We start from the raw sequence: 24599 nt of genomic DNA, 5'->3' as shown, positions 1-24599 counted from the left end.
AATAGGCAGAGATAATTTCTATGGAGCTGTTCGTAATAAGAGCGGTATTGTTTCCCGAGAATACTTCAACTGAGAGCATTCGTTTCTCATCCCACTTTCCTCGTGGGTTTGGGAAAAAATTACGAAGAGGCGAATCAAGAAAGAATGGTCTCCCAGTGATTGCTGAATTGTCAAGGTATTTGTATCATTCGCGTTCGAGGTCTTGAAGGGGAGGAAAGTGTAGGATCACAAAGGGATTGATGCAGCGTATCGTTCATCTATATGCATTGGCGATAGTTTATAGACGAAGTCTTCAGTGGACCTCATGATATCGGATGTCAAAGTCAGAGCCGGAGGCAGACTTGTCCTTTCTCGTCCGAAATGGTGGCAGTGAGCCTTCAATCTCGAGCCAACACTCCCGTACCTACTGAAGAAGAACCTAGCTCTCACCGAATGTCAAGGGCATGAGCTTTGAAATTTCACTAGTACCAATGATGAGGAAAGGCCGAATCCGATTAATTCAGGCCTCGTGAGCATGCTCTAATGGCCGCTCGTAGATCTCAGTCAACCACAAGTGCGTGGGGTGGGGTACATCTGTGTGTTGCAGTTTGGTTGGGTCCGAAGATGAGCGGCGGACATAGCTCAGTTGGGAGAGCGTCAGACTGAAGTATGGGTCTCTACGGCCCATTGAAAACTTCAATCACTTTATCTGAAGGTCGTGTGTTCAATCCACACTGGCCGCATCTTCACTTTTTGACATTTTTGAGGGCTCTCCTATTGTTCAAGGTCGATTGGCTGCTGGTGTGTGTGTGTGCTTGCTTGATGCGCCTGACAGTATTAGCATGACGCGGATGAGTCTTATCTCACTCAGTTCAGTCTCCTTTTTTGTGTCGAATGCTGCGCGCAGTCAGTCACTCATGTTAGGTATCTATCAAACCCACATTTCCCTCGAAATTTGTGGCCTGGACAAGTTAGCAAGCTTTCACTACAGCTGCAAGGACAAGCACACACGGAAAGCCTGTTGCGAGGAGAGGGCCACGTCGATCCCCGATCCACTAATACGGACGGGTAGCTTTCCCGTGCTGCTGGAGAGACACAACACCTAAACACCACTGTGTAAACTTGTGCCAAGCGCCGCTGCGATTACATGTCTCACCTAACGACGCACCAGGGAGAGCTATCTCGTAGATCTGTGCAGATCATTGCTCGAAGTTCTTCCCTTGATCCAGATTCATAGACAAAACATCTTGAGGATTTCCTCAATCCGGCATACTCAGTGCCCAAAGCAAGCGAACTAGCAGCAACAGTAAACTCAACCAACCAATTCCTCCATGTCAAACATCGGATTTCAAAGCTGGAGCGGGGAAGTGACCACGAAGTCCGATAGCGTGCTGTACTTTGCCAACTTGTTCGAATATGCTGTGCACATGTTTGACAGCAGAGAATAATCAGCTCTTGTCTGACACTGTGAGACATGGCTCTGCTCGAAGCATGAAAACGAGCTGCGATTGACAGTCAGGGATCCAATTACAACAGCTCTGTATTCGATTACGGGCCGTCGCGCATGCGCTATTCTGTGGTCTAGTGAGACAAATAACAGCCATTGCGAGACAGTTGACGCGCGAACGGATAGATGAGGAATTCAGAAGACATTCGGGGCCGTCAAGCTGCCTCGGAAGGACAACCTGATCTATTTAACACAAGACCTGAAGGATCCCGGCTCTTCACTTCCACTGTCGTTTTGTGTCTGCCACTTTTGGCTTTGAATTTCCGAACAGGATATCAACATGTCGGACAAGATCACCTCCATTCCCCAAGCCAAACCACTCCTCCCCAACTGGGTCCCCAAGATTGGCGGCAACACGCTCCAGTTCGCCGCCAATGCCAGCAACCCATGGCCATACTTCAAGAAACTAGCCGAGCAAGACGGGCATGGTGAGATCTTCCAGGCCAAGGTCGGCCCAAAGACTATCGTCTTTATCACGGGTCATAAACTTGTGGAAGAAGTGTGCAATGAGCAGCGCTTTCGCAAGCAGGTCACCGCGCCCATCAAGGAGATTCGAACAGCGGTCAATGTCGCACTCTTCACAGCTGACCAGAATTCTCCTCAGTGGCTGGTCCACCACAACATAATTGCGCCGAAGCTCACGCCGGAATCATGCGAGCATCTCTTTGGTGACTTCCTCAACACGACCAATGAGCTTTTCGACTTGTGGAGGGACAAAGCTCCAGGTGCCGAGATCGAGCCTCTGGTTCAGCTGGATCGACTCAATCTCGAGGCGACAACGCTGTCGCTATTTGGAAAGAAGCTCAACTGTCTCGAAACCGGCCACTACATGCTGGGGGCAATGGATACGGGGACCGGAGAAGCCGTGCAACGCCCAAACAGAAAGCTTCCATGGCAAAAGTTCATGAACAAGAACAAGCTCGACATAGCCACAGACGAGATGAGGACCTACGCCCAAGACTTGATCGACTACAGGCGACAAAACCCCACAGATCGGAAAGATCTTCTTGCAGCCATGCTGAGCGCTACTGCAACCGACCCCGAGACCAACGTACCCAGAAAGATGCGTAACGTTTCGAAGACGGATTCTGAAGTCGTGGACGAGATCGTGTCCATGCCCATCGGGAGCAGCACCGCCCCTTGCGCCATTGCTGGGGGCATGTACTACCTCGCGAACGACCCCGCAGTCATGGCTGCAGCTCGGAAGGAACTTGACGCCGTGGTCGGGGACTACGAACTCACCTACGAAAATGTGAGCAAATTGAAGTACATTGAGGGCATTGTTCGCGAGTCGCTGCGTCTTTCCTTCGCGGCACCCGGCTTCAACATCGAGCCACTCCCTCATTCCAAGGGAGACACTGCCCCAGTGACTCTGGCTGGAGAGAAGGGCATGTACCAGATACCCCACGACCAGGGAATGATTGTCGTTCTGGCTGGCGCAAGCCGAGACGAAGCCTTCTTTGGCAAGGACGGCGTCCTATTCAAGCCAGAGAGAATGGTTGGGGAGAAGTACGACAAGCTCCCGGAGGGAGTCAAGAAATACTATGGCAATGGCAGAAGAGAGTGCATCGGAAAGCACTACGCATGGCTGTGGCAAATGGTTGTGATGGCGAAGTTGATCAAGGAGTTCGACTTTGAGTTGGTTGACCCGAACTACAAACTGCACCATTACGGGTGGTTCAACGAGCGGCCCATCGGTTTTTGGGTGAAAATTTCCCCAAGGAAGGGCACGAAGAAGTATTCCTTGTAGTGGCCTGATATAGGGAGGACCCCAGAACAATATCTCGAGTTAATGAACCTTCATGCCCAGTCAGAGGAGAATGAGATCTTATGATGATGCAATTAAGACACGTTTCACGGAAGATTGCCACGTTTGTGTTGGTATTACTTATTATTCATTATCAGACTGCATCACCAGCCCTTTCAAGCAATGGTGAGAGTGAACGAAGCCTCATCAGGCTTGCTTCCCCTCTTAGACACACCGCCCTGTGCCAGAGCAATCTCATTCTCAGCATCGTTGGCAGCAAAGAAGGCAGCCGTCGCGAAAGGAGCACCGAGCATGCAGCCGCCAGTATCGATGTTGAGCGCGCAGAACCCAGGCGCCGCATCGGCGTTGTTGCGGACATAGTTGCGCAGGGGAGTCTTGATCGTAACCTTCTTGCCTCCGACGCCCTCAAACTCAAGGTCGATGGTCAGATCCTTGGGGATGGAGTCACAGCTGCCGTTCCAGGCAGTGTGGCCGATGGGGTCCCGGGCGAGACCGGCCGCAGCGGAGAAGGCATCCATCGCGGACGAGCTGATGGGCAGGTCGTTGATCTGGGTGCCGGAGTCGATCATGCAAGACCGGGTGCTCAGCTGGCTGTTGTCGAGGGTGACGTTCTTCACCTTGACGGTGGGGGGAGCGACGAAGTAGCCAACGGTGGCACCGAGGCCGTCGTTCTTCACGGGGGGCACCTTGACGAGCTCGCCCGTGTACTTTGAGTGGTCAATCGCGCCGAAGACTGCGTTGCCGGTGAAGGTGCCGTCCCAGTTCTCGGGGGCCTCGTCGAACCAGATGCTCTGGACGGGCGCGCTGATCTCGCCCCTCTCGAGGAGGTCCTGGCGGACGTGCGGCCCGGTAGTGTTCCACTCGGCGGTGCGGTAGAACGGCGCCACGCCGAAGATGCCGAGATCGTATGCCCCGGCCGAGCCGCAGGTGCCGTCCTGGTTGGCCGGGAGGCGCTGCTGCATGTACTCCGCGATCGCGACCCTGGCGGCAACGTCTGAAGTAAGGCCCGCGTCGCCAGCGAAGTGGAACGTGTCGTTGACGCTCACCTTGCCCTGCACGATCTTGGTGTAGCCGCCATAGGCGAACTGCGAGGGGAAGGGCTCGGGCTTCTGCGCCGTCGGGCTGTTGGGGTAGTCGTAGAAGGGGTCTACGGTGACGTTGCATTTGCCCTGGCAGAAGAAGGCGGTGCACCCCCAGTTGTTGATGGCGTCGGGGCCGAAGACCCAGAAGTTCTCCGAGCCCTGGTCGAAAACGACCTCGACGGACTTGTTGGAGTTGGGGTTGACGAGGTTGGTCGCGATCTTGTGGCCGCCGCCGTAGTAGTAGTGCAGCGGGATGTTGACGGTCGGGATCGCGGCGAGGGCGGTGTTGGCCAGGGCCGCCATGGCGAGGGACTGGGTGCGCATCCTGTCGATTGAGGTTTACTGAACGAGTGACAGATGGAGGGCGGAAGCGTGAAGAAGAAGCCCTCTGGTGAGAGAGGAAGAGAACGATGCCCTTCTTAACGAGTCTTTGGGAGAGGCTGCCGCTATTCCCGTCCACGCCTTACGAGGTCGCGGAGGCGGATATGAAAATTGGGGCATGACAAAAGCTATTTTGAGAGAACCGGGAAGCACCGAGGGATGGATCACATCGTGACCACGACCAGGGCCGTAACGAACTTCCCGTTGCAGGATCGCGGAGCGGCGATCTTCTCGTAACCTCCGCCCAAACCTCGACAGTCCATGCTAACCTGCATCCCGCGGGACGCAAAAGAACCTTCTTCGTATTAAGATTGTGTCAACCTTCACATAGAGTGCTTAGATGGGGTTGCAGTGAGGCCAGTGGTGGAATCAACGGTGCTTCTAGCGGCCGCTGAAAGCGAAATTGGCTCAATGCGCGCCGATTTGCCGGCTCTGATGAAGACCAAGGAACAGGTCTGTAAACATTATTTAGTACCAACAAAGATACGAATCAGTGAGAGGTTACAATGGGTATTTTGAATAAAATCAATAATTGACGATATTGTTGATCATCTGTTCCTCCCGAAGGGCTTTGGGGGAGTTCGAGAAGCAACATAGATCTTGCCTCTTCGTACTGCTTGCTTCCTCAGCGAACCGAGGCAATGAACCAGTTCATCTGGAAAACTCGGGGGCCAGAAGCAAAACACGGCCAACCCCTGGAAGCCCCCTCTTTTTAAGCCAGGTTCGGCAGTCGTCCGATCTCTTGGATACGAACTTTTTGGCGGAGAATAAGGCGACTGGTACAGGGGCGCCCCGGGCCCATGAGCCATTCATCATGATGTCAAAAAAATTGGACGTGGTTTTCTTTTGCGAAGGCGAGCAGCGGGTCGCAGTTAGCGGCTGACCCTGCCGAGAAAGCTTGTCCTCGCTCTTGGCCATGGTATTAGACAGCGGTTGTCTCTCAAGCCGGGGAACGATGGTCCCTCCCTGCCGAGCATCTTCTCATCTTCTGTTCGTTCGTTGGTCTGCTGCGAGACACCGGCAGAATGAGACTATCGTGGGCTACGAGTGTCAGCGCTCTGCTGCTAAGTAGTGTTGCTTCCAGTCATCCGACACAGCGTGACGGAGCCATTCATGAATCCGTCTCTCAACTTCCATGGGGATGGAGGCATGTAGCCCCAGCAGAAGACTTCTTGACCGTGCGGCTGTCTATCGCCCTGAAGCAGCCCGGGTTGTCTGAGCTCAAGAAGCGTCTCGATGTCACCAGCGATCCGTCGCATACCGAGTATGGCCAGCACGTCTCTCGGGATCTCATAGACACCCTCCGCGAGCCCGGTCTGGATGCCTACCCGGTTGTCGCGTCGTGGCTCGAGACGTATGAGATCCACGACTTCAAGCTGGACGGCGCGTGGGTGCGTCTGAACACCACCGTCGGCAAGGCGAATCGTCTGCTGGACTGCAAGCTTTCCAAGTACCAGTTCAAGGGCGAGAAGCCTGTTCTCCGTGCCAAGGAGTACACCGTCCCGGCCCGTGTGGCGGAACATGTCGACTTCGTCTTCCCGGTTACCCAGTTCATCAGCAAGCCGCCTAGGAGACAGGATTCCGTGCAGGAGCTGAAGAAGACCAAGCGAGCCAGCAGTTGTAGGTCCTCCCATCCAAGTCACAGTTGCTCAAGACTAACCACTCCTCAGTGCCTCAAAGCTACTGGGACTACACCACGCCGCAATGCATCGTAGACCTCTACAACATCAACTACGCCCCTCCCAACGGCCCGTCCCCCACGGACTTCGGCATCGCGGGCTTCCTCGACGAGTACCCCAACGTGCCCACCCTGCAAGCCTTCCTCGCGTCGTACAGCCCCCGCCGAAACGCCACCGGCTTCTCGCCCGCGTACAACCTCACCGTCGAGTCCATCAACGGCGGCAACACCACCACCGAAGGCGGCGGCGTCGAGGCCCTCCTCGACATCCAGTACAGCATGCCCTTCATCCAGCCCATGAACGTGACGTACTTCTCCACCGGCGGCCGCGGCCCCGAGATCGGCGACGACGGGAAGGAAAAGACGCCTCAGGAGAGCGGGGACGAACCGTGGGTTGAGTTCCTCGAGGCGCTGCTCGCGCGGGAGACGATCCCCCATGTGATTTCCATCTCGTACACGGATGATGAGCAGGCCATCCCGCTGCCGTACGCGCGCAAGGTTTGCGACCTGTTCATGCAAGTCGCCGCCCGCGGCGTGTCCGTCCTGGTCGCCACTGGAGACGGCGGCGCCGCCGGTGTGCGGTCTGGCAACTGCGTGTCCAACGACGGGAAGAACACCACAAAGTTCATCCCGACGTTCCCCGTCGACTGCCCTTACGTCACCGGCGTCGGCGCCACGGGCAACTATCTGCCCGCCGAGCCGGCGTGGTACAGCTCCGGCGGGTTCAGCGAGTACTTCGAGCGGCCCGCCTGGCAGGAGTCCGCCGCCAAGGCGTACATTGACCGCATCAACGGATCGCACGCTGGGTGGTACACAGCCGGTGGGCGCGGGAGTCCCGATCTGTCTGCGGTGGGCTCGCGGTTCTTGATGCAGCCTGGGTGGACGCAGAAGGGGACCAGCGCGAGCACCCCGGTCGTGGCGGCGATGGTTGCGCTTGCGAATGATAAGCGGATGAGGGAGGGTAAGGCGCCGTTGGGGTTCCTGAATCCTCTTCTTTACTCGGACAAGCTCCGCTCTGCGTTTGTCGATGTGACGAGCGGATCGAGTGGCAGCTGTCCGATTGGCGACCAGGTTGAGAGCGGATGGTTGGCGACTGAGGGGTGGGATCCGGCGACGGGTCTGGGGACATTGGACTTTGCCAAGTTTATTGAGGCACTCGCATAATAGTTAAAGACCTCGAATGATTCAACAAACCTCCTCGTTCATACCGCCGTTTTGGTGACATTCTGTGCTCTGTTCCCAATATTTCTCCTCCATGCCCTGTTCAACCTCGTTGAAACCCCAAGCCAGATGACTCTAGATCCAGACAACCTCTAGATAACTCTCATACTTCCCGCCAACATGCACCAGCTGCTGTGCGACGTTCTGAGGCTGCACCGCCAGCGGCTCAAACTCGGGAAGACTCATACCGTTGCCAGAAATCTTCACCACGAGCTGCTCTCCGGCATCAAACTGTATCGCCGTGGGCCAGACCCAGATTTCCAACTTGACTATCTCCCCCGCCTTCACCGGCTCGTCCGTGTCTTGCGCCAAGGTCTGCCAGTAACTCTGCGCAAACTCAGGCGCGACCTTTCTCCTCGACGCCCGCAGCTGTCCCGTCGGCCCGAGATACTTCAGGGGGTTGATGTTGGGAACCTCCTTTGCGTCGGCGACACCGAGGTCCTCCAGGGGCATGTTGACGTGGACCAAGTCGATGCCACTGCTGTCCCTCTTTCTCAGTTGCACGTAGATGTCGAAGTCCGTCTGTGAGGGGCAGGAGGTGTGGATCACCAGCTTCGTCGGGCCGGCCAGCTTGGTTGGTTGCTGGAAGGTGTATGCCAGCTCGAGCCTTTCGGTGTCTTTGTACTCGAGAGTACTGGAGATAGCCTCGTTTGCCAGCTGGAGAGACTTGTTCTGCGTCAAGTAGAGCTTCTGCACGTTCGTGGTGGGGGTGTAGGGGGCCAGCCACGGGAGATGGTCGAAGGAGAGGTCGAGGATGGGCGGCTTGTTGAAGCCCAGGACCGCGAGCCGCACCGGCGGCGTCTTTTCCCAACCGTTCTCGATGCCCTTGAGGTAGCGGTCAAAGAAGCGTTGCAAGTCGTCGACTCGAGATTTGCTGTAGAGGTCGTACCATTCCTGGGTAGCATGAACGGCGATCCTAGTCATTTTTAGCATCGGCGTTTTGCAGCACTTCTGAATACTCACCATTTCTTCTGATGGGGGATCTCTTCGAATCCTCGGAAACTACCAACGGTGTGAAGCATGGTCGAGTAGCTGGCAAGAATGTATGCTGGGACTTCAATCTTGTCCATGCGAGCCCTCTTGTCGTCCCAGTACTCCCTACAGTTGGGGAACTTGTCCAGCATCGCAATGTTGTCTTCCATCATGTTCCGGCCTGTAAATCCTGTGTAAGCATCCCTTGAACTACCGCGAGAAAAGTCGCTGCCTACCATTAAGGACGTGATTGATCATCCCCGAAAACCCCTTGTCAGGAATGCCTCCTCTGCTCAGCGTCTCCCGGAGATGGTCGCTGCAGCCCTCGAACGGCGCGATGCAAGCCAAATGAGGCGGCCGCTCGGCAGCGATGAACCATTGGCACAACGCAAGCCACGAGTTCCCCGCCAGGGCGACTTTCCCGGTGCACCAGGGAAGCTTGGCGATCTCTTCGATGGCGTCGTGTCCGTCTTGGCCCTCGCCGGTGCCCCAGATTCTGATGTCGCCTTCAGAATCGCCGACGCCGCGGGCGTCGGCGTTGACGACGGCATAGCCTTTAGGGACCCATTCGGCAGGGTCAAGTCTGCCTCAAGGTGTCAGCTCAGAAGCAAGGATGTGGTTAGAGAGGGAACAAACCCTTCAAACGACTCATAACCCGAAAGCTTGCTCAGAGGAACTCCAGCTGTGAGAGGGACCTTGTCCAAGTTGAGAGCCCCTACGCCCAAAAATCAGCCGTCTTGTGAGTTACAAATCACTAAAGAAACCCACCCGTTCCAGTCTTTCCATACGGAGACCACATCAACACGGCCGGGACCTTGCCCTCCGTCTTCGGCCGAAAGATGTCTGCCCGGATGCGCACGCCACCCCGCAGTGTCAACAACTGGTCGCGTTCAAGGATGATGTCGCAATCCAGTGGGCGACGGTCCGGGGTCTTCTTGTGGCCGGCGGGAAGCTCCACAAGGGTTGGCTCTTTGGGGTGCTCCCACGGCGGCGCGGTCGCGGGGCGCTGCAGGACCTCGATAGAGTTGACATAGTACGGCGCCATCGTCGGGATATTTTGGAAGAAGATAATTAAAGTCGTTATCTGGCCTAGCTGTGATTAAGGTTTGCGATAAGTCCAAGGGGCATCTTCCTTTCTTATACGGGCCGAGCCATCTTGACATCTGATCCACCTCCTCCCCGTCGTGGATGTAGATGTGCTACACCACCAACTTGATCTTGACGGAAACAATGTGGACACGGCCCCCTCACCGGCAACACATCACGGCAAAGCCGTAAATCCGTTGCCATTACATAGTTTGTCGAGAAGTCAATTAATCTAGAAATTCCCGCCTCAGGATAAAACGAGATCATCGCATGAAGCCCACCATCACCACCGGGGACGGAGTCATCTGAGGCTCCTGAACACATGGGCCCTGCCATCACACCAAGACGCGGGGCAGGGCAGCCCGCGGGATACCACGCCAAAAAAGCTTAGAGTTTCCCCCGCATCGGAAGTTGCTCGTGCGACAGAGACACTGGAGACTGGAGACTGGAGTTCCATCCATCCCTTGTCGGTCTCTAGGTCCCGTAATGGTAAAGAGGGTCCCGAGTCCCGAGGCTCCAACGGCGTGGCGCGTGGTGCTAAGTGCTCGGACGGACACTTTGAGAGTGCCGCTCGCCGATTACTACTCTTACGAAGTTCGCGAGGAAGTCGCACGTTTGCCAAATGTCCTGTCGCCGACGGTTTTACGGATTTATACCTGCGTTCTGTGACACAACGGCCGGCTTGGCTCTGTGTCTCCGATGTCCCACCGCCTCCCCGACAATGTCCATAGTCCGGGAAAGGGGCTCGGCAACGGGTGATGTGGACGCTAGATGTAAATATGGAGTGTTTGATGCTGTAACACATTATTGAGGCATCGCATCTCGAAGCATTTCATCAGCGCGTCTTTGTGGTTGACTTTCTCGCAATCATCTTCACCTTGGACTGCAGCCCATCAATCACCATGTCTCTACCCTCAAAATCAACAGCGCCCGCCCTGTTCGTCGACCAAGACTGCAATTACAAAATCATCCACGATGTGCCCGTGCCCGAGCTCGTCCCGGGCGAGGTCGTCGTCAAGGTATCCTTCTCAGGCGTCAACCCGGCCGACGTCAAGCACGCGCCGCACCTCGGCGTCCGCTCCACGGTGATGGGCTACGACTTCAGCGGCCACGTCGTCGGCGCAAACCCGGGCTCGCTCTTCAAAGCCGGCGACGTCGTGGCTGGACATGTGCCCACCGGCGTCGGCAAGCCGTGGAAGTACGGCGCCCACCAGGAGTACCTCGCCTGCCCCGAAGAGCTCCTCTTCAAGGTGCCGGCCAACCTCCCCCTCGACCACGCAGCGGCTCTCACCACCGTCGTGGCGACTGCCGCCGATGGGCTGTACAGCATCTTCAACTACCCTCTTCCGGGAGAACAGCCCGCCGCGGGGTTCACGCGCGGGCCGCTGCTCATCTGGGGCGCGTCGACGAGCGTGGGGTTGTGCATGCTGCAGCTCGCCCGCGCAAGCGGCGCATCCCCCATCTTCGTCACCGCATCGCCCAAACGGCACGCGCTGCTGGAGAAGCTCGGAGCGACGCGCTGCTTCGACTACGCTTCCCCGGATGTGGTCTCGGCGATCGAGGCCGCGGTGGCGGAGGCGGGGCCGATTGCGTACGCCGCCGACTGCGCCGGGTCGGTCGGCGAGGACAGCTCGGCGGAGCAGATGCTGCGGTGCGTCGGCGCGGATGCGAGCGTGCTCTCCGTGGTCGGCGGGAAGAACAAGCGCCTCAAGATGCCGCTGGCCTCGGCGCATTCGCCGGTGAAGCTGGCGTTCGGGGGCGGGCCGACGGTCGAGATCCCTGCGAGGCCAGAGGCGGCGGCGAAGATGTGGAAGTCGGTGCACTGGACTGTCGATAACTACGGCAGCAAGTTTGAGTTGCCGGTGGTGGATGTGTTCAAGGGCGAGGCCGAGAAGGCGCTGGAGGAGGTGAAGAAGGTGGCGGTGCTGGGAAAGTTTGGCAAGTTGGTGTTGGGACATCCGCTGTCATGAGCGAGTGAGTGAGTGAGATTGCGCCCTGCTTCTTATCTTTAACGGAGTTAGATAGCGTCGGAGCAGGCATGTTCCCGCGATCGAAGCTATCGAGATATGATATCCAACAGTTACAAACGTTTCCCTCGGGCAATTCCGACTCCATCTAATGCAGGTCATAGTCATTCATGTGATAAGCAACACCATGAACAACAGCAGCTCACATAGAGCTTCATGTAAGTAATCATTAACATCAACAACAACAGCAACAGCGAGATGAACAACACATGTCTCAGCCAACCTACCTTATGTATCTTGTAAACAGTAAAGCTTCCGGGATCGGGCTCTCCCGCGGCGGGGCATCATCGTGCCGTGCGCCTCGGCAGCTCCAGACCGACGATAAGCAGCAGTTCCCGGCCAAGCTCCGGTCGAGCGCCGTTTATGTCTCCGGCGACTTTATCTCCCGCCTATGACCGTCTCTGAAAAGTCAAACACCCCACAGCATCCCACACCGGGTCGGCAAGACGAACGCCGCGCTCGGCTGCAGACAATCTGCTGCTTGCATGGTCAGTCATGTCTGTTCTCCATTTGATGTCTGCTGTGTTTGGTTCGTCCCACACAACGCCACCAACAGAACCGCCCAGAAGAGCCGAAGAGTCCCCCAAAGAATAGACGAACAGTCTTTTGTCGGTCAGTCATCGGTGGCGCTCCACATGCAATTCCCAGTCTCTTCACCAGGAACTCTTCCAGTCCCAGGCCAACAAGCACCCAAAGGTGGAAGGTCCATTTCTTTTCTGACGCAACAGCGGGGATTCCGCACGTCTTTTCGCAACGGTCTCTGCGACTCGTTATCCGGGGAAACAGAACCACAGCCGAAGGGAAACAATACCATTTTTTCACCCTTTAACCGTGTTTTCCTCACCGTTTGTCCCTGTTCCCTTTCCCCTTCCCCTCCCCTCCCCCCTCTCTGCCTTGACGACCTTCCCGGTTCTGTCAATTAAAAACTCTACTTGAGCCTCCCTCCACGCGCTCTCCATTGGCGGCGCCGTAGATCGCGCAATTGCACCATCACCTTCCGTAAACGTCCTCCGTCCCAATGGCCGCAGATGAACGGACGCCTCTCCTCAAGTCCGGCGCCGGGGCCGTGAAGCGGGTCGGCCGCGGCCTGTGGTCTCCCGCGAACCGCATCCTCTTCGCCGGGTTCCTAGTCTCGCTCACCCTCGGCATCACACAAGTCCCGTACGTGACATCCACAGCCTTCATTACTTGCCAGAGAACATTGAAACTGACACGCCAGTCCAGCATCATCTACGTCTTCCGCGTGATGGCCTGCGAGCAGTTCTACAACACGCACCCGCCCTTCGACGGCCCCGCTTCGGAGCAGTGCATGCGCCGCGAGATCGACGCCAACACGGCGCGCCAGGTCTCCATCCTCGGCATGACGACCTCCATCTGCGGCATCCTCAACCTCTTCATCTGCGGCGACCTCATCAAGCGCTGGGGCACCCGCTGGGCCCTCGTCAGCCAGACCGGCCTGCTCGGCATCCGCGTGGCGTGCCAGATCGTCGCCGTCTCGACCGGCGGGCAGCGCGGCATTGATTTGATGCAGTACACCCAGCTGATCGGCATCCTCGGCGGGCCGCGGGGATACATGTAAGTGTTGACCGGAAGCTTCTCCACCTCAGTGACTGAATAGGGTGCGCTAATGCGGGATGCTAGGCTTGTGCTGAACACCGCTGTTGCGGAGGTGGTTGAGAGAAGAAAGCATACAGGCGTCTTTGGCAGGCTGCAGGGTGCGGTCATGATTGGCACAGCCATTGGCTACTTGCGTAAGTTGTGTATCTCGAGAGCATTGCGGGCTGTGGCTAATTCATCGCAGTGGGAGGAGTCATCGGGGATGTCTTTGGCATCGTGAGCCCGTTCGTGTCTGCAGTTGGCTGCTTTGCAGTTGCAACAACATACGGCGGCATCTTCTGGCCTTCACCGCCCGATAACGACGATGAGGCAAATGGAAAGACGACCTCGGGCGCATCCGGCTTCTTGGCCCCGATTAAAGTCCTCATGCCGCAGAAGTACCGCCTCGAAAACGGCAAGATCATCAGGAACTACGGCCTGGTCTTCCTTGCCCTGGGTATCTTCTTTGGTGTGGTATGTTCAACACCCACTAATCTGAGTGCGACGGTTATACTAACAGCTCGTTCTAGTTCGCCACAGGCTACGCTCCCATCTTGATCCAGATGTACGCAACCTCCCGCTTCAACTTTGGCACCACGGAGAACGGCATCCTCATGTCCGGCAACGCGTGGATCCGCGGCGTCTTCCTGATGTTCATCTTTCCCGAAATCATCGACGGCGGCAGGAGATGGTTCGCCAAGTCCACCCACGCGGGAGCTCTCCAAAAGACCCTTACTGAAGAGGAGCGGAACTTGATCCCCACCCATCCCGAAGACATGGACCCGGCGCCCGGGCTGATGAACGCCTCGGAGCCGACGAAAGCACCCCCCGAAGAAGAAGATGAAGACAGCACATTCGATCTATTCTTCCTCCGTTGGTCTTTGGTCGTCGATGGCATCGTGACGTCCCTTGCAGCTTGGGCAACTGAGGGATGGCATGTTTATCTTGGTAAGCCCACTCACCTCATATCATTTGCAAGGCACGATATTGACATCCCAACAGCCGCGTTCCTGCTGCCGTTCGCCTCCGGGTCCGCCCCTGCCGCCAAGGGTGTCATCACCGAGATGTGCCCACCCCACCAGCGTCAGGACGCCCTGAGTGCAGTCACCCTCGTAGAGAGTGCGGCTACCTTGACGACGCAGGGTTTGTTCGGTCTCATCTTTGCGTCTTTAGCGGCCATTGGCAAGCCTAACTTGACGTTCTTTTGCAATGCGGTGAGTTGTTCCATCTCCAGGACTTCTACATCCAATCGCTGACCACAGTCTAGGCCCTCGCCGTTGTCGCCGTCGGTGTCTTGCTCCTGGCGCATTACCCACCATCAAATAGCGTTAGAGTTGACGAGGAGACTGAAGAAGGTAGTTCGCAGGAGTAAAAGCAGAATGCACGCGCGTGGAGGGCATACCATCTATGCGCGGCGGGTGACGTCCTCGACCAACTGCCGGTGCCGACAGGCCGGCCCGAGTCTCGATTTGGTCGACGGGGACAGACATCCCTCATTTCAAATGCTGCTGCATTCATTTATCGACAGCGACTTCACAATTAACCGTCACTTACTATCCGAACGCCTAGAATGCTTCGAAGAAAGATAGAAGCTTGCCGATTGGGACATGTGTAATTAGAGCAACTGACACTGGTATGCATGGCTCAGGTGTATCTTTAGATGGGAAAAGTTTTGATTCATGCTATTTCACTGTTTATTTCGTTGCACACTCTTCGCCGTAAGACTAATTCCACGTGGCTACTGATCAAAAGCTCCGGAAGGCCGTTCTAGACCTTCAAAAGATTATCAAACACCGATACCCATGCCGATGTCATCCCGGAGTGGGTTGCGGCGGGGGTGGGGGCTGTCACCGGTCTTGGCTCGGGCTTCGAGTCCATGACATCAGCGGGCCGTGGCCACCCATTCGCAGACATCATCGAGCGTGTTCATGCAGATCGGTGGTTTCGCCCCGAATCTGTAGTTTCTGTGTCTCCTGAGCATGGAATTTCAGCAATTCCATATTGAAAGATGGAGATTCTGCCGTTGCCCCGGACACCTCTCCATCGTTTCCAGCTTAGTGGAAACGCCCCCGGCACCTAGCCCACGTCTTCAAGCTGTCTGCCCCGCAGTGAACGCATCTTCACATCCATTTTCTGACCACGATTTGTGATTGAGAGCCAATGGCCACTGTTACTCAGCCAATGAACGCCGATCAAGTGCTCTTCTGGAACAGAACGCAAGTCCATCGAGTGGTCAAGCTTCCGCTCCAAGCGTCATTGACTTGAGAATCCCGGCTGCCCTAAGGCGCGCCCTAAGGCTCCTTTGGAATAGCTTCCACGCCACAACCACCGTGAAAGCACCGCTGTCTCATCGCGGGACTTCATCGTAGTAATATCCCGTCCCTGATTCGTTGCAGCCGTCGGAATGTGTGAACCATGTTCATCTGCGTCATGGCATTGACTTTGATCGTCCCGTCGCCATGGTCGCCACACATAACATAAGACGAGGGCCAAAAGCCCGGCCAGAGGCGGCATGTTTCCAGCCGCGTCTCCTGATATAAGATCACTTATCGCATAGTGGTACACCCCAATGGATACAGTCCAACGAATCATCAAACACCCCATCGACGCAGCGCAAAAGACGTTCAACATGGGTTCCACCAACACCTCATTCCAGGCCCACGTGGCCAACCAGTTCAGTACCTACGAGAAGGACAGGCGGATGCAGTCCAAGGATGCCATCTACACCACCAGCAACGGTGTGCCTATGCCTCACCCCTACGAGACGCAGCGATGTGGCGAAAATGGCCCGTTGCTCTTGCAAGACTTTCACTTGATCGACCTGCTGTCACATTTCGATCGAGAGAGAATCCCGGAGCGTGTCGTTCACGCCAAGGGCAGCGGTGCACACGGCTTTTTCGAGTGCACGAACCCGATTCCCGAGCTCAGCCAGGCCGACATCTTCTCGACTAAGGGCAAGAAGTGCCCCATCACGGTGCGGTTCTCGACGGTCGGAGGAGAGTCTGGCTCGCCTGATCTTCAGCGCGATCCGAGAGGCTTTTCTGTGAAATTTAGGACGGAGGACGGTAACTGGGATATGGTTGCGAACAACACGCCTGTCTTCTTTCTGAGGGATCCCGCGAAGTTTCCTCACTTTATTCATACGCAGAAGAGGAATCCGCAGACCAACCTCAACCACAACGACGACTCATTTATGGTAATTATCCCTCTCGTAATCAGTAGACTCAGCCACTAACGGTCTTCAGTTCTGGGATTACCTTTCGCAAAACCCCGAGTCCATCCATCAGGTCATGATCCTCATGGGTGACCGCGGCATTCCCGACGGCTACCGCTTCATGCACGGCTACGCAGGACACACTCTCAAGCTCGTCAACAAGGACGGCGACTGGGTGTACGCTCAGATCCACATGAAGTCCCAGCAGGGCACCAAGTTCATCACCCAGGAGGACTCCCTCACCATGTCAGCCGACTACTCCGGAAAGGATCTCTTCGAGGCGATCGAGAAGGGTGACTACCCCAAGTGGTCCGTCGAGGTTCAGACCATGACACCCAAGCAGGCCGAGGAGGCGTGGGAGAACGACAAGATCAACGTCTTCGACTTGACGCACGTCTGGCCGCAGGGCAAGTACCCACTCAAGAAGATCGGCGAGTTTACCCTCAACGAGAACCCCGTCAACTACTTCGCCGAGGTTGAGCAGGTTGCCTTCAACCCCGCGCACATGCCTCCTGGTATTGAGCCCTCAGCCGATCCCGTGTTGCAGTCGCGACTCTTCTCCTACCCAGACACTCATCGCCACCGCATCGGCGTAAACTACCAACAACTCCCCGTTAACGCCCCTCGAAACGGTTTCAACGCGGGCAACTTCCAGCGCGATGGCGCCATGGCTTTCTTCAATCAAGGCGCCAGGCCCAACTATCTCAGCTCCGTTGCACCCATCCAGTTCAAGAGCCGCACCGTCGACTTGGATAAGGCGCATGGTCACTTCACCGGCGAAGCCATCACCTTCTTATCCGAGATCCGACCCGAGGACTTCGTTGCTCCTCGCGCGTTGTGGCAGAAGGTATGGGACGAGTCTGCCCGTGAGCGTTTCATCAACAACGTCACTGGAAAGATGGAGTTATGCAAGGATCAGGAACCATTGAAGAGGCAGATTGCCATCTTCAGGGAGGTTGACCCCGAGATTGCCGAGAGGCTGGAGAAGAGTACTGGTATCAAGGGTTATGAGGGCATTGCCAACATGAGGTTTAACGGCACTCACAACGGTTTTGCCAAGGATGAGAAGAATAGGTACGCGAACGGTATCAACGTCTCGCAGGGTAAGAGTGTGACAGCGAACAATGGCGCTCCTGTAACAGGGACACACAAGGCCGCGAAGGGTACCAATGGGGTTGGAAAATAAGAGTTTCGTAGCTCAATAATGATGTAATTTCATGTCTTCATCAACATTGATCAATATTTAATGGTGTGCCAGACGTAAGTGTTAGACGTTATGCATATACACGGCTAGTGAGTATATCGGCGATCACATTGAAGTAGTGATGCATCAGCTCAACATCAAAACTCGAAGTCTTCATTCCAAGAACACAGTCAAGAGTCGACCACTTGACTGCTTGACCCCAGTCAGGTGAAGGTATCGAATCAAGCGGCAGAATTGCATTGATTACTTCGACTTTCTTCCGGAACCCTCAATAACTGGTGCGACATTTTGTCTGGCAGCGGCGGGTGACGGTCTCCTGGAATTTGGCCTATCCTAATCCGCCCTTAGAGCATTGGAAGCTTCTCATTTTATACTATCTAGAGATTGAAACGTACCTTCTCGTCTACGATTTGGTCTCGCGAAGTGTCTAGTTGGAGGAAGGATGAGTGAATACGGAAAACTTTGGAATCACAGCCAGACTGAAAAAGCGACCAGGGCGATGAGCGTGAGCCCGGGGTCGGAGCGGGAGCCGGGGCGATGGAGAATGATTGGATTACTTAGCTCCTAAGCCCGCTGACATTGACTGCCAGCAGTGTCCTCGAGGTACCTGGGCCTGGTTAAGGTAGCCTAGCAGCGCCAGGTCTTGGACGAAATAATACCTCTCTCATGGATGGTTCTTATTTCGACTTTTTTTGGTGCATTGTAAGAACATTGCCATGAGGCAGAAAGCCAACGGTATGTCGTTGCAACGAAGCAATTGCAATAGGAATTCCCGTATCATAGCTAATTATGCCTTTGAACCCATGCATTATCTACTTTTCAAAAAGTGCCGCATGACTCCCACATGGCTGTGGGCGGAGTGGGCTGTTGCCTGCAGCCTGAATACCCCCCAAATGAGGCTGTGTAGCACAGATGTGCGACTTTGGTTGGTCCCCCTTGTTTGCCTAACGTCGTCAGAATGCAGCCCATTGGAACGCCTTACTTAAAGCCTTATCAATCTACAAGATCTTTTACTTAAGAACTTCAGCTTCTTGTAGTCGCATGGACAGTGTCCAGATGATCACTCACCAGTGCATACATATCTCATTATACGCGTAGCACACTTCAAGCCCACTATAGCCAACAAACAGCCCAGAATGTCGATTACAGTATCCTCAGTTTTGAGGTCCCTACAGGGGATCGCAAATGCTACGAAGTCAACGGAGGAGGAATTGAATAGGGTTGACTTCAACGTCGCGCTCGCGTCATCAGAACAGAACAACATAGTGAACAAGGCGCATTCAGAGGGTCTTTCCATCGAAGAATGGAACTCGTTAATCGCAGAAACTATATCAGAACTCGACGAGACTTCCCTCCACATTGCCTCTCTATCTGTCGCAATCGCCTCTGTGCGAGAAAAATGCCGCCAGAATCAACCAGCAACACCGGAAGATCTAGACCGGATATGGACCACTATCCGCGCAGCTCTCACCAGCAAGAATCTCTCCCGAAACCTCTTCACCGCAAACCGCAGCGCTCAAGGCCTGCTGGCCGTTCCCCTCTGCAGCCTGCTCAAAGACGGGAGCATCGACGAGCTCTTCCGTCTGCACGTCTGGATGCCAGATGGCAAGCGCGCGAACCCAGATTTCACACTACACTCTCATCAGCCCTTTGCACAGAGCTGGATCCTCGCGGGTGAGGGGCGAGATCACGCCTATCAAGTTGATGCCGTTGATGATGTCGACGAGGCGACAAACGCGGGGTACGCCCTTGCGTGGAATGATGGAAAGGGGCAGAATGCGACGTACAAGACCCATCAAGCCTATTCCATTGTGCAGAACACAGGGAAGCTATTCAAGGCCGTCGAGACCTCCACTGAGAAGCATGTACGGAACGATACGTACTCTATTCCTGCAGCTGCGTTTCATACCACAGAGGTAGCGCCAGACCAACTACATGCAACACTGTTCTTGTTCGATTCTCATAGAGGGTTCGTGAAGGACGCCGGGGTGTTGGGACCAAAGGACGGGGAGTCGTATAAGCAGTTTCGTGATCCCGCTGGGATCACACCTGCTGAGCTGGCTATAGCCGTTGAGGAACTTCGACGCAAAGAGATAGCTTCCTAGTAATATAATCTCATGGCAAATCCGATTGTCACGAAGGGAGATAGTGCGCATGGATTTCCAAGTCAGAGGGATTCCGATCGACAAGTACGCCCAGGACATCCATACGCAAGGGATTTGAAACAGTGAAACAAGCGTATTCTTTTGTAATCTCTGAATATCAAGATCTAGATGATAGCAACTTTGTTAAAACATCACTTTTGTTATTCTTGAGTTGATTACTCTAACGTGCAAACAATGTGCATCACCCTGTGGACTCGTAGAAGACAAGCCCTTTGCTAGTTCTTGACAACTTCAACGGAAAGATCCGCAGGCCAAATCGGCTGGTCAACACCGTTGCCTCTCGTGCCGACATTGAATCTCAAATCGACAGCTTTGTCGGCGTACTGAGCAACAGGCTTTACCACCATGAAAGTACCGTCAACGGCATTCGACCTCCGCGGCTCTAAGAAATGTTCTTGGAAGAGGGTGTCCATATCATGCTGGTAAAGAAGCTTCCCCACGGCTGGCACCGTATACGGCATAGCATGATAATGCCTGTATACCGGTGAACCATGGCGCTTCCAGAGCTCCTTCCATACAGGCTCCGGATACTCACCGCAAGATCGGATGAGCCACTGGGTGTAATAGTTCAACGCCACCTTTGTCGGTCAGCAAATGAAGGGAAGAGATTCCGGGCAGACTCACATCAACGCCATAGCTACCGCCCCTCTCCGCCCGTCTCATCAAGGCGTCCAGAACACCCACACTGCCACAAATGCTGGCACTATCCAATTGTCAGCTCGAAGCATTCCTTTAGATAAGTCAATTCCACTTACCCGTAGTCAGCCACGGGGAAAGCTGGCACCACAGCCTCATCATGACCCATAGCCCGACCATAAGCAGAAGAAACGCCGCAGCACTGAGAATCAAACGTCAGCGCAGTCCTCTCACCGAAACACGTTCGTCTTGACTCACCGCGTCGCTAACTTGCTGCCACCCACCACGACTCTTCCAAGGACCATGCCACCCATAGCAGTTCTCGCGGAGATGGATAATTCCCCGAGTGCGGCCCTTAACCATGTCGAAGATGTCCTCCCGACCGAAACCGTGCTTTTGCATCACACCGGGGCGGTAGCCGTCAACAACAACGTCGGCGTCCCGAATAAGGGCCCTCAGCTTCTCCTTGTCCGCCTCATTATTAAGATCCAAGTGGCAGTTCCACTTGCCCCAGTTGAGATCCTGGTGAAGGACGGACATGTCGGTAACGTAGGGGGACGTAACGCGCATCACACTAGCCCCGAGCTCAGCGAGGCCGCGGGAGACTGCGGGACCTGCGATGATGCGAGACAAGTCGACGACCTTGAGGCCTGCGAGAGGCCTCTGTGGTGACGAGGGAAGGTGGTCATTCTCAGGCCACCAAGTTCCCGTATGGGACGCATCATTAGCGTTAGCGATCTCGTAGAGTCCAACATGTGCGACCGCTTTGCCTTGCTCGCTGGCAAAGTACTCCTGAGATGACCATGCAATGCACCCCTCATGTTTATTCTTCTCGTTAAGGAGCTCGTCGAGTTCCTTCCAATTGTACTGCGCAACGACCTTCGCAAAGCGCTCGACCACAGCGTCGTACGTGTCGATCGTCTCGCCGTCGGCCGGCATGCCGACGGTCTTGAGGATTGGGTCGGGATTAATGCCAGCTGCCTTCACGTTAGAGCCATCTCCATCTCATTGAGATCGCTGACTTACAGTGCATCTGGTAGCATTTTCCGTCCTTGGTCTTGTAGATGTTGGTCGCAAGTTGTCTATGAAGGCTCGCAGAGCATCTATGGAGATCTGTATTGGGAAACATCTTCATCACCTCGGGCAAGAAACCTGCGACTGCCATCGGGGTCTTTTTGCCGTCGTCTCCGATCAAAGAGGCAATCAGGGGCGAAAAGAAGAATAATGCTGCATGATCGCTATCCATTCCAAGTCAGTAAACTTTCCAGTAGGAATTCACACTATTTGGCCTTACTTACGTGTTAATAGTGACTTCTGCTGGTTGACTGTTGTACTTCTTCATAATCAATCGATTAACCAGTGTCGCCTCGTATGCCTTCAATGCGGCAATGCTTTCCGCGAATTTCCAATTAACGGGAATGCTAGGCCTGCTGGTGCCCTCGAACTTGACATGATGCCCGAGAGACTTTAGATCACTCGGGATGTCTTTCATGAGAGGGTTCTCCAAAATCCCACTGATGAAGGCTGCCTTAGCCTCTTGTGGCACCGAATAGTCTGCAAGAGAGCCCATGATGTCGTGTGATGTCGTCAACTGTGGACTATTACGCTTGCAAATCGCTCTCACTTTGGTTGGTGGATAATTGAAGGCGAGCCAAAGCTCGGCAGCAAGCTAGCAGGAGCTCATCCATGCTTTATGATGCCACCTCCATGTGCCGAAGGGGAAGGATCGCCTCGTGAGCTCCGAATCGTCTCATCAACGGCGTTAGCTCTCAACAGACTGTCGCTGAACCGTTCCCTCACTTCTATTTTCTGAGGTAAGAGACTCACGGGCCTCGTCCCATACTTCGTAACGGCTTCTTGGAAGACTTCTTCTGTAAGCTAGGACAAATGGTTCGGAGTGCTGCTCTCCCCGGATTGATGGCAGCACATGGCCTGGACTTTAGCATTCCAGAGCGCATTCAAACGCATGCGCTCAAGAGCTCAATGGAGGGAGTCTGAGTATTTCTCTCTACTTCTCATTGAAGCTGGGGTAAACAGCAGTTCCTTTGCATTGGGCTTCTGCCAACCCCGATGCAAATCGTCGGAGTAGCCATAGCTTCGGAAAGCGGCTGTTGCTACGCGAAACTTTTACGTTCGGGATCCTTGACGAGCCCGGATTCCGCCTCAACCATCATTTCAGAGTGTTCTGGCTAGCTCCTGGAAGAAACTGCGTGTCGCAACATGTTTGGGTGTATGCAAAGCTCGGTGTCAACGTGTCGGCTCGTGCGTGGCATCATATCAGACGAAACCTAGACAGCACTCTCGATCCTTCGACAACTGTTGCTAGAAGTGACGTGATCACGTGGCTCTCTACACGCAGATAACGGCTTGCATGTGAAAAGGATCAAAGATTCAGCCTTTATGAGATGCAGTGCGAGAGTCACAGCTGAGCCCACAGGTGGGTCGGTTTCTATCAGTACCCAATCGCTCAGTCTGTCTCATTTATACTTCTGCTCTACCAGTCATTTATCACAGGTTAACCAACTTAACCTCAGCCACGGGCTTCTCAGACTTTTCAAAGCTCTTCATTGGCTCCAGGCCCCAGCGGCCAAACATAGCGCCATCCTCGTCCCAGTTGTTGCAGTCTGTCGTCAACATCTTCTCTCCCGTGAAGATGGCGTTGGCACCGGCCATAAAGCACAGCGCCTGCTTCTCCTCCGACATCGTTTTCCTTCCAGCGGCAATGCGGATGATGGTGGATGGCATAATGATACGCGCAGTCGCGATGGTCCTCAGCATGCTCGTGAACTGGATCGGTGTCCTGTCGCCCAACGGAGTACCTTTAATCGGGACAAGCGCGTTGACTGGGAAGCTCTCTGGGTGCGACGGCAGGGTCGAGACGGTGTGCAACAGTCCGATACGGTCATCCGACGACTCTCCCAATCCAAGGATACCGCCAGAGCAGACGTTGATACCAGCATCACGAACGTGACTCAGTGTCTTGAGACGCTCATCGTAACTTCTTGTGGAGATGATGGAGGGATAAAATTCGCGACTGGTGTCGACGTTGTGGTTGTACGCTGTCAATCCAGCCTCCTTGAGCTCCTTGGCCTGCTCGGAGTCAATCATGCCGAGCGTGACGCAGACTTCCATTCCCATCTCCCGAACACCGCTGACCATGGCCTTGATGTTCTTGAGACTGTTCTTGCGGCCGCGCATGTCACGCCAAGCGGCGCCCATGCAGAAGCGTGTGCTGCCATTGTCCCTGGCGGTGCGTGCCGCTGCCAGCACTGACTCGACGCTCTCAACCTTTTTCGCCTTCAGGCCGGTGCCATCGGAGTAACGGGTGGACTGGGCGCAGTAGGAACAGTCCTCGGTGCAGCCTCCGGTCTTGATGTTCATGAGGGTACAGAGCTGGACCTCAGCGGGGTTGTGGAATCGACGATGGACGGATCCCTGGGCAGAAGAACTGTTAGCAGGGGTTCGAATTCGGGACGAAGTGACATACAGCTTGGAAGGCCAGATCCATCAATGGCTGATAGTAGATGGCGGAGATCTCTTCCCTCGTCCAGTCGTGTCTAACTCCCGTTGCATTGACTGCGCGGCGCATGATCTCTTTGGCCTCTGTGGCCCGTTGGGCGGCGCGGAAGCTTGGGTCCTCGACCGGTGGCGGCGGAGCGGGGGCAACGGCGATGGCTTCGGCAACGGATGACATGCATGCCCGGGACACGAGCGGCATCGACCGCCTGTTCATCTGTGAGGAGAAAACATTTCTTTCGAGGGCAGCCCGTCGCAGGCCCCGTGTGACGACGTTCCTGGCCACGGCCATTGTGTTGGTCCTCGTTTTGATGACTATCGAGTTTCTGGAATCGACACCTTGATGTACTGGCGTGACTGACGCGTCAGGGATAGAAACACAGAAGCCTCGGTGTTGGTCGGCAATTAACTTTCCAATGGGAAGATGTACTCCTTAGCCCGGCTGTCACGGTCCGGTTCTCTCCCGTCAATTCTGTACCGCAAAAGCTTGAAGAAAGGTCAAAATCAAGAACCAGCTGTCAAAGAGCTTCGACTCGGCATTGAGAATGAGGGGTGAGGGGTTTTGTA

General features: G+C 55.1%; 10 protein-coding genes and 1 non-coding gene across 11 annotated transcripts; 7 read left to right on the top strand and 4 right to left on the bottom strand.

Moving 5' to 3' along the window:
• The first annotated feature begins 610 nt into the window (after positions 1–610).
• On the top strand, positions 611–722 carry COL26b_013114. The gene has a single exon. It is a non-coding gene; the product is annotated as a tRNA-Phe (tRNA).
• Positions 723–1766: 1044 nt separating this feature from the next.
• COL26b_013113 (uncharacterized protein) lies at positions 1767–3236 on the top strand (the record flags this gene model as incomplete). The annotated part of the gene is made up of 1 exon (XM_053185739.1): positions 1767–3236. One exon carries the CDS (start codon positions 1767–1769, stop codon positions 3234–3236), a length of 1470 nt encoding a protein of 489 aa, XP_053030315.1.
• Positions 3237–3409: 173 nt separating this feature from the next.
• Positions 3410–4639, bottom strand: COL26b_013112 (uncharacterized protein; the record flags this gene model as incomplete). Its single annotated transcript, XM_053185738.1, has 1 exon — positions 3410–4639. The coding sequence occupies one exon, from the start codon at positions 4637–4639 to the stop codon at positions 3410–3412; it is 1230 nt and encodes a 409-aa protein (XP_053030314.1).
• A 1103-nt stretch (positions 4640–5742) lies between these two features.
• Positions 5743–7559, top strand: COL26b_013111 (uncharacterized protein; the record flags this gene model as incomplete). Its single annotated transcript, XM_053185737.1, has 2 exons — positions 5743–6337; positions 6388–7559. 2 exons carry the CDS (start codon positions 5743–5745, stop codon positions 7557–7559), a joined length of 1767 nt encoding a protein of 588 aa, XP_053030313.1.
• A 132-nt stretch (positions 7560–7691) lies between these two features.
• On the bottom strand, positions 7692–9633 carry COL26b_013110 (uncharacterized protein; the record flags this gene model as incomplete). The annotated part of the gene is made up of 5 exons (XM_053185736.1): positions 7692–8532; positions 8580–8769; positions 8825–9171; positions 9225–9303; positions 9357–9633. 5 exons carry the CDS (start codon positions 9631–9633, stop codon positions 7692–7694), a joined length of 1734 nt encoding a protein of 577 aa, XP_053030312.1.
• Positions 9634–10576: 943 nt separating this feature from the next.
• On the top strand, positions 10577–11644 carry COL26b_013109 (uncharacterized protein; the record flags this gene model as incomplete). Its single annotated transcript, XM_053185735.1, has 1 exon — positions 10577–11644. One exon carries the CDS (start codon positions 10577–10579, stop codon positions 11642–11644), a length of 1068 nt encoding a protein of 355 aa, XP_053030311.1.
• Positions 11645–12719: 1075 nt separating this feature from the next.
• Positions 12720–14669, top strand: COL26b_013108 (uncharacterized protein; the record flags this gene model as incomplete). Its single annotated transcript, XM_053185734.1, has 6 exons — positions 12720–13276; positions 13343–13452; positions 13503–13771; positions 13828–14245; positions 14300–14511; positions 14565–14669. The coding sequence occupies 6 exons, from the start codon at positions 12720–12722 to the stop codon at positions 14667–14669; spliced, it is 1671 nt and encodes a 556-aa protein (XP_053030310.1).
• A 1257-nt stretch (positions 14670–15926) lies between these two features.
• Positions 15927–17697, top strand: COL26b_013107 (uncharacterized protein; the record flags this gene model as incomplete). The annotated part of the gene is made up of 2 exons (XM_053185733.1): positions 15927–16493; positions 16543–17697. The coding sequence occupies 2 exons, from the start codon at positions 15927–15929 to the stop codon at positions 17695–17697; spliced, it is 1722 nt and encodes a 573-aa protein (XP_053030309.1).
• Positions 17698–18851: 1154 nt separating this feature from the next.
• COL26b_013106 (uncharacterized protein) lies at positions 18852–19635 on the top strand (the record flags this gene model as incomplete). The annotated part of the gene is made up of 2 exons (XM_053185732.1): positions 18852–19580; positions 19630–19635. The coding sequence occupies 2 exons, from the start codon at positions 18852–18854 to the stop codon at positions 19633–19635; spliced, it is 735 nt and encodes a 244-aa protein (XP_053030308.1).
• A 460-nt stretch (positions 19636–20095) lies between these two features.
• COL26b_013105 (uncharacterized protein) lies at positions 20096–22086 on the bottom strand (the record flags this gene model as incomplete). Its single annotated transcript, XM_053185731.1, has 6 exons — positions 20096–20458; positions 20505–20565; positions 20636–20718; positions 20775–21493; positions 21543–21598; positions 21815–22086. 6 exons carry the CDS (start codon positions 22084–22086, stop codon positions 20096–20098), a joined length of 1554 nt encoding a protein of 517 aa, XP_053030307.1.
• A 938-nt stretch (positions 22087–23024) lies between these two features.
• Positions 23025–24324, bottom strand: BIO2 (biotin synthase; the record flags this gene model as incomplete). The annotated part of the gene is made up of 2 exons (XM_053185730.1): positions 23025–23951; positions 24004–24324. The coding sequence occupies 2 exons, from the start codon at positions 24322–24324 to the stop codon at positions 23025–23027; spliced, it is 1248 nt and encodes a 415-aa protein (XP_053030306.1).
• Positions 24325–24599: the final 275 nt, after the last annotated feature.

Source organism: Colletotrichum chrysophilum (genome assembly GCF_026319265.1).
Source record: "Colletotrichum chrysophilum strain AFK26 chromosome Unknown scaffold_206, whole genome shotgun sequence".
In the NCBI taxonomy this organism is placed as follows: Eukaryota; Fungi; Ascomycota; class Sordariomycetes; order Glomerellales; family Glomerellaceae; genus Colletotrichum; species Colletotrichum chrysophilum.
Note: the sequence above shows the minus strand (reverse complement) of the source record. Positions and strands in the feature narration are given on the sequence as shown.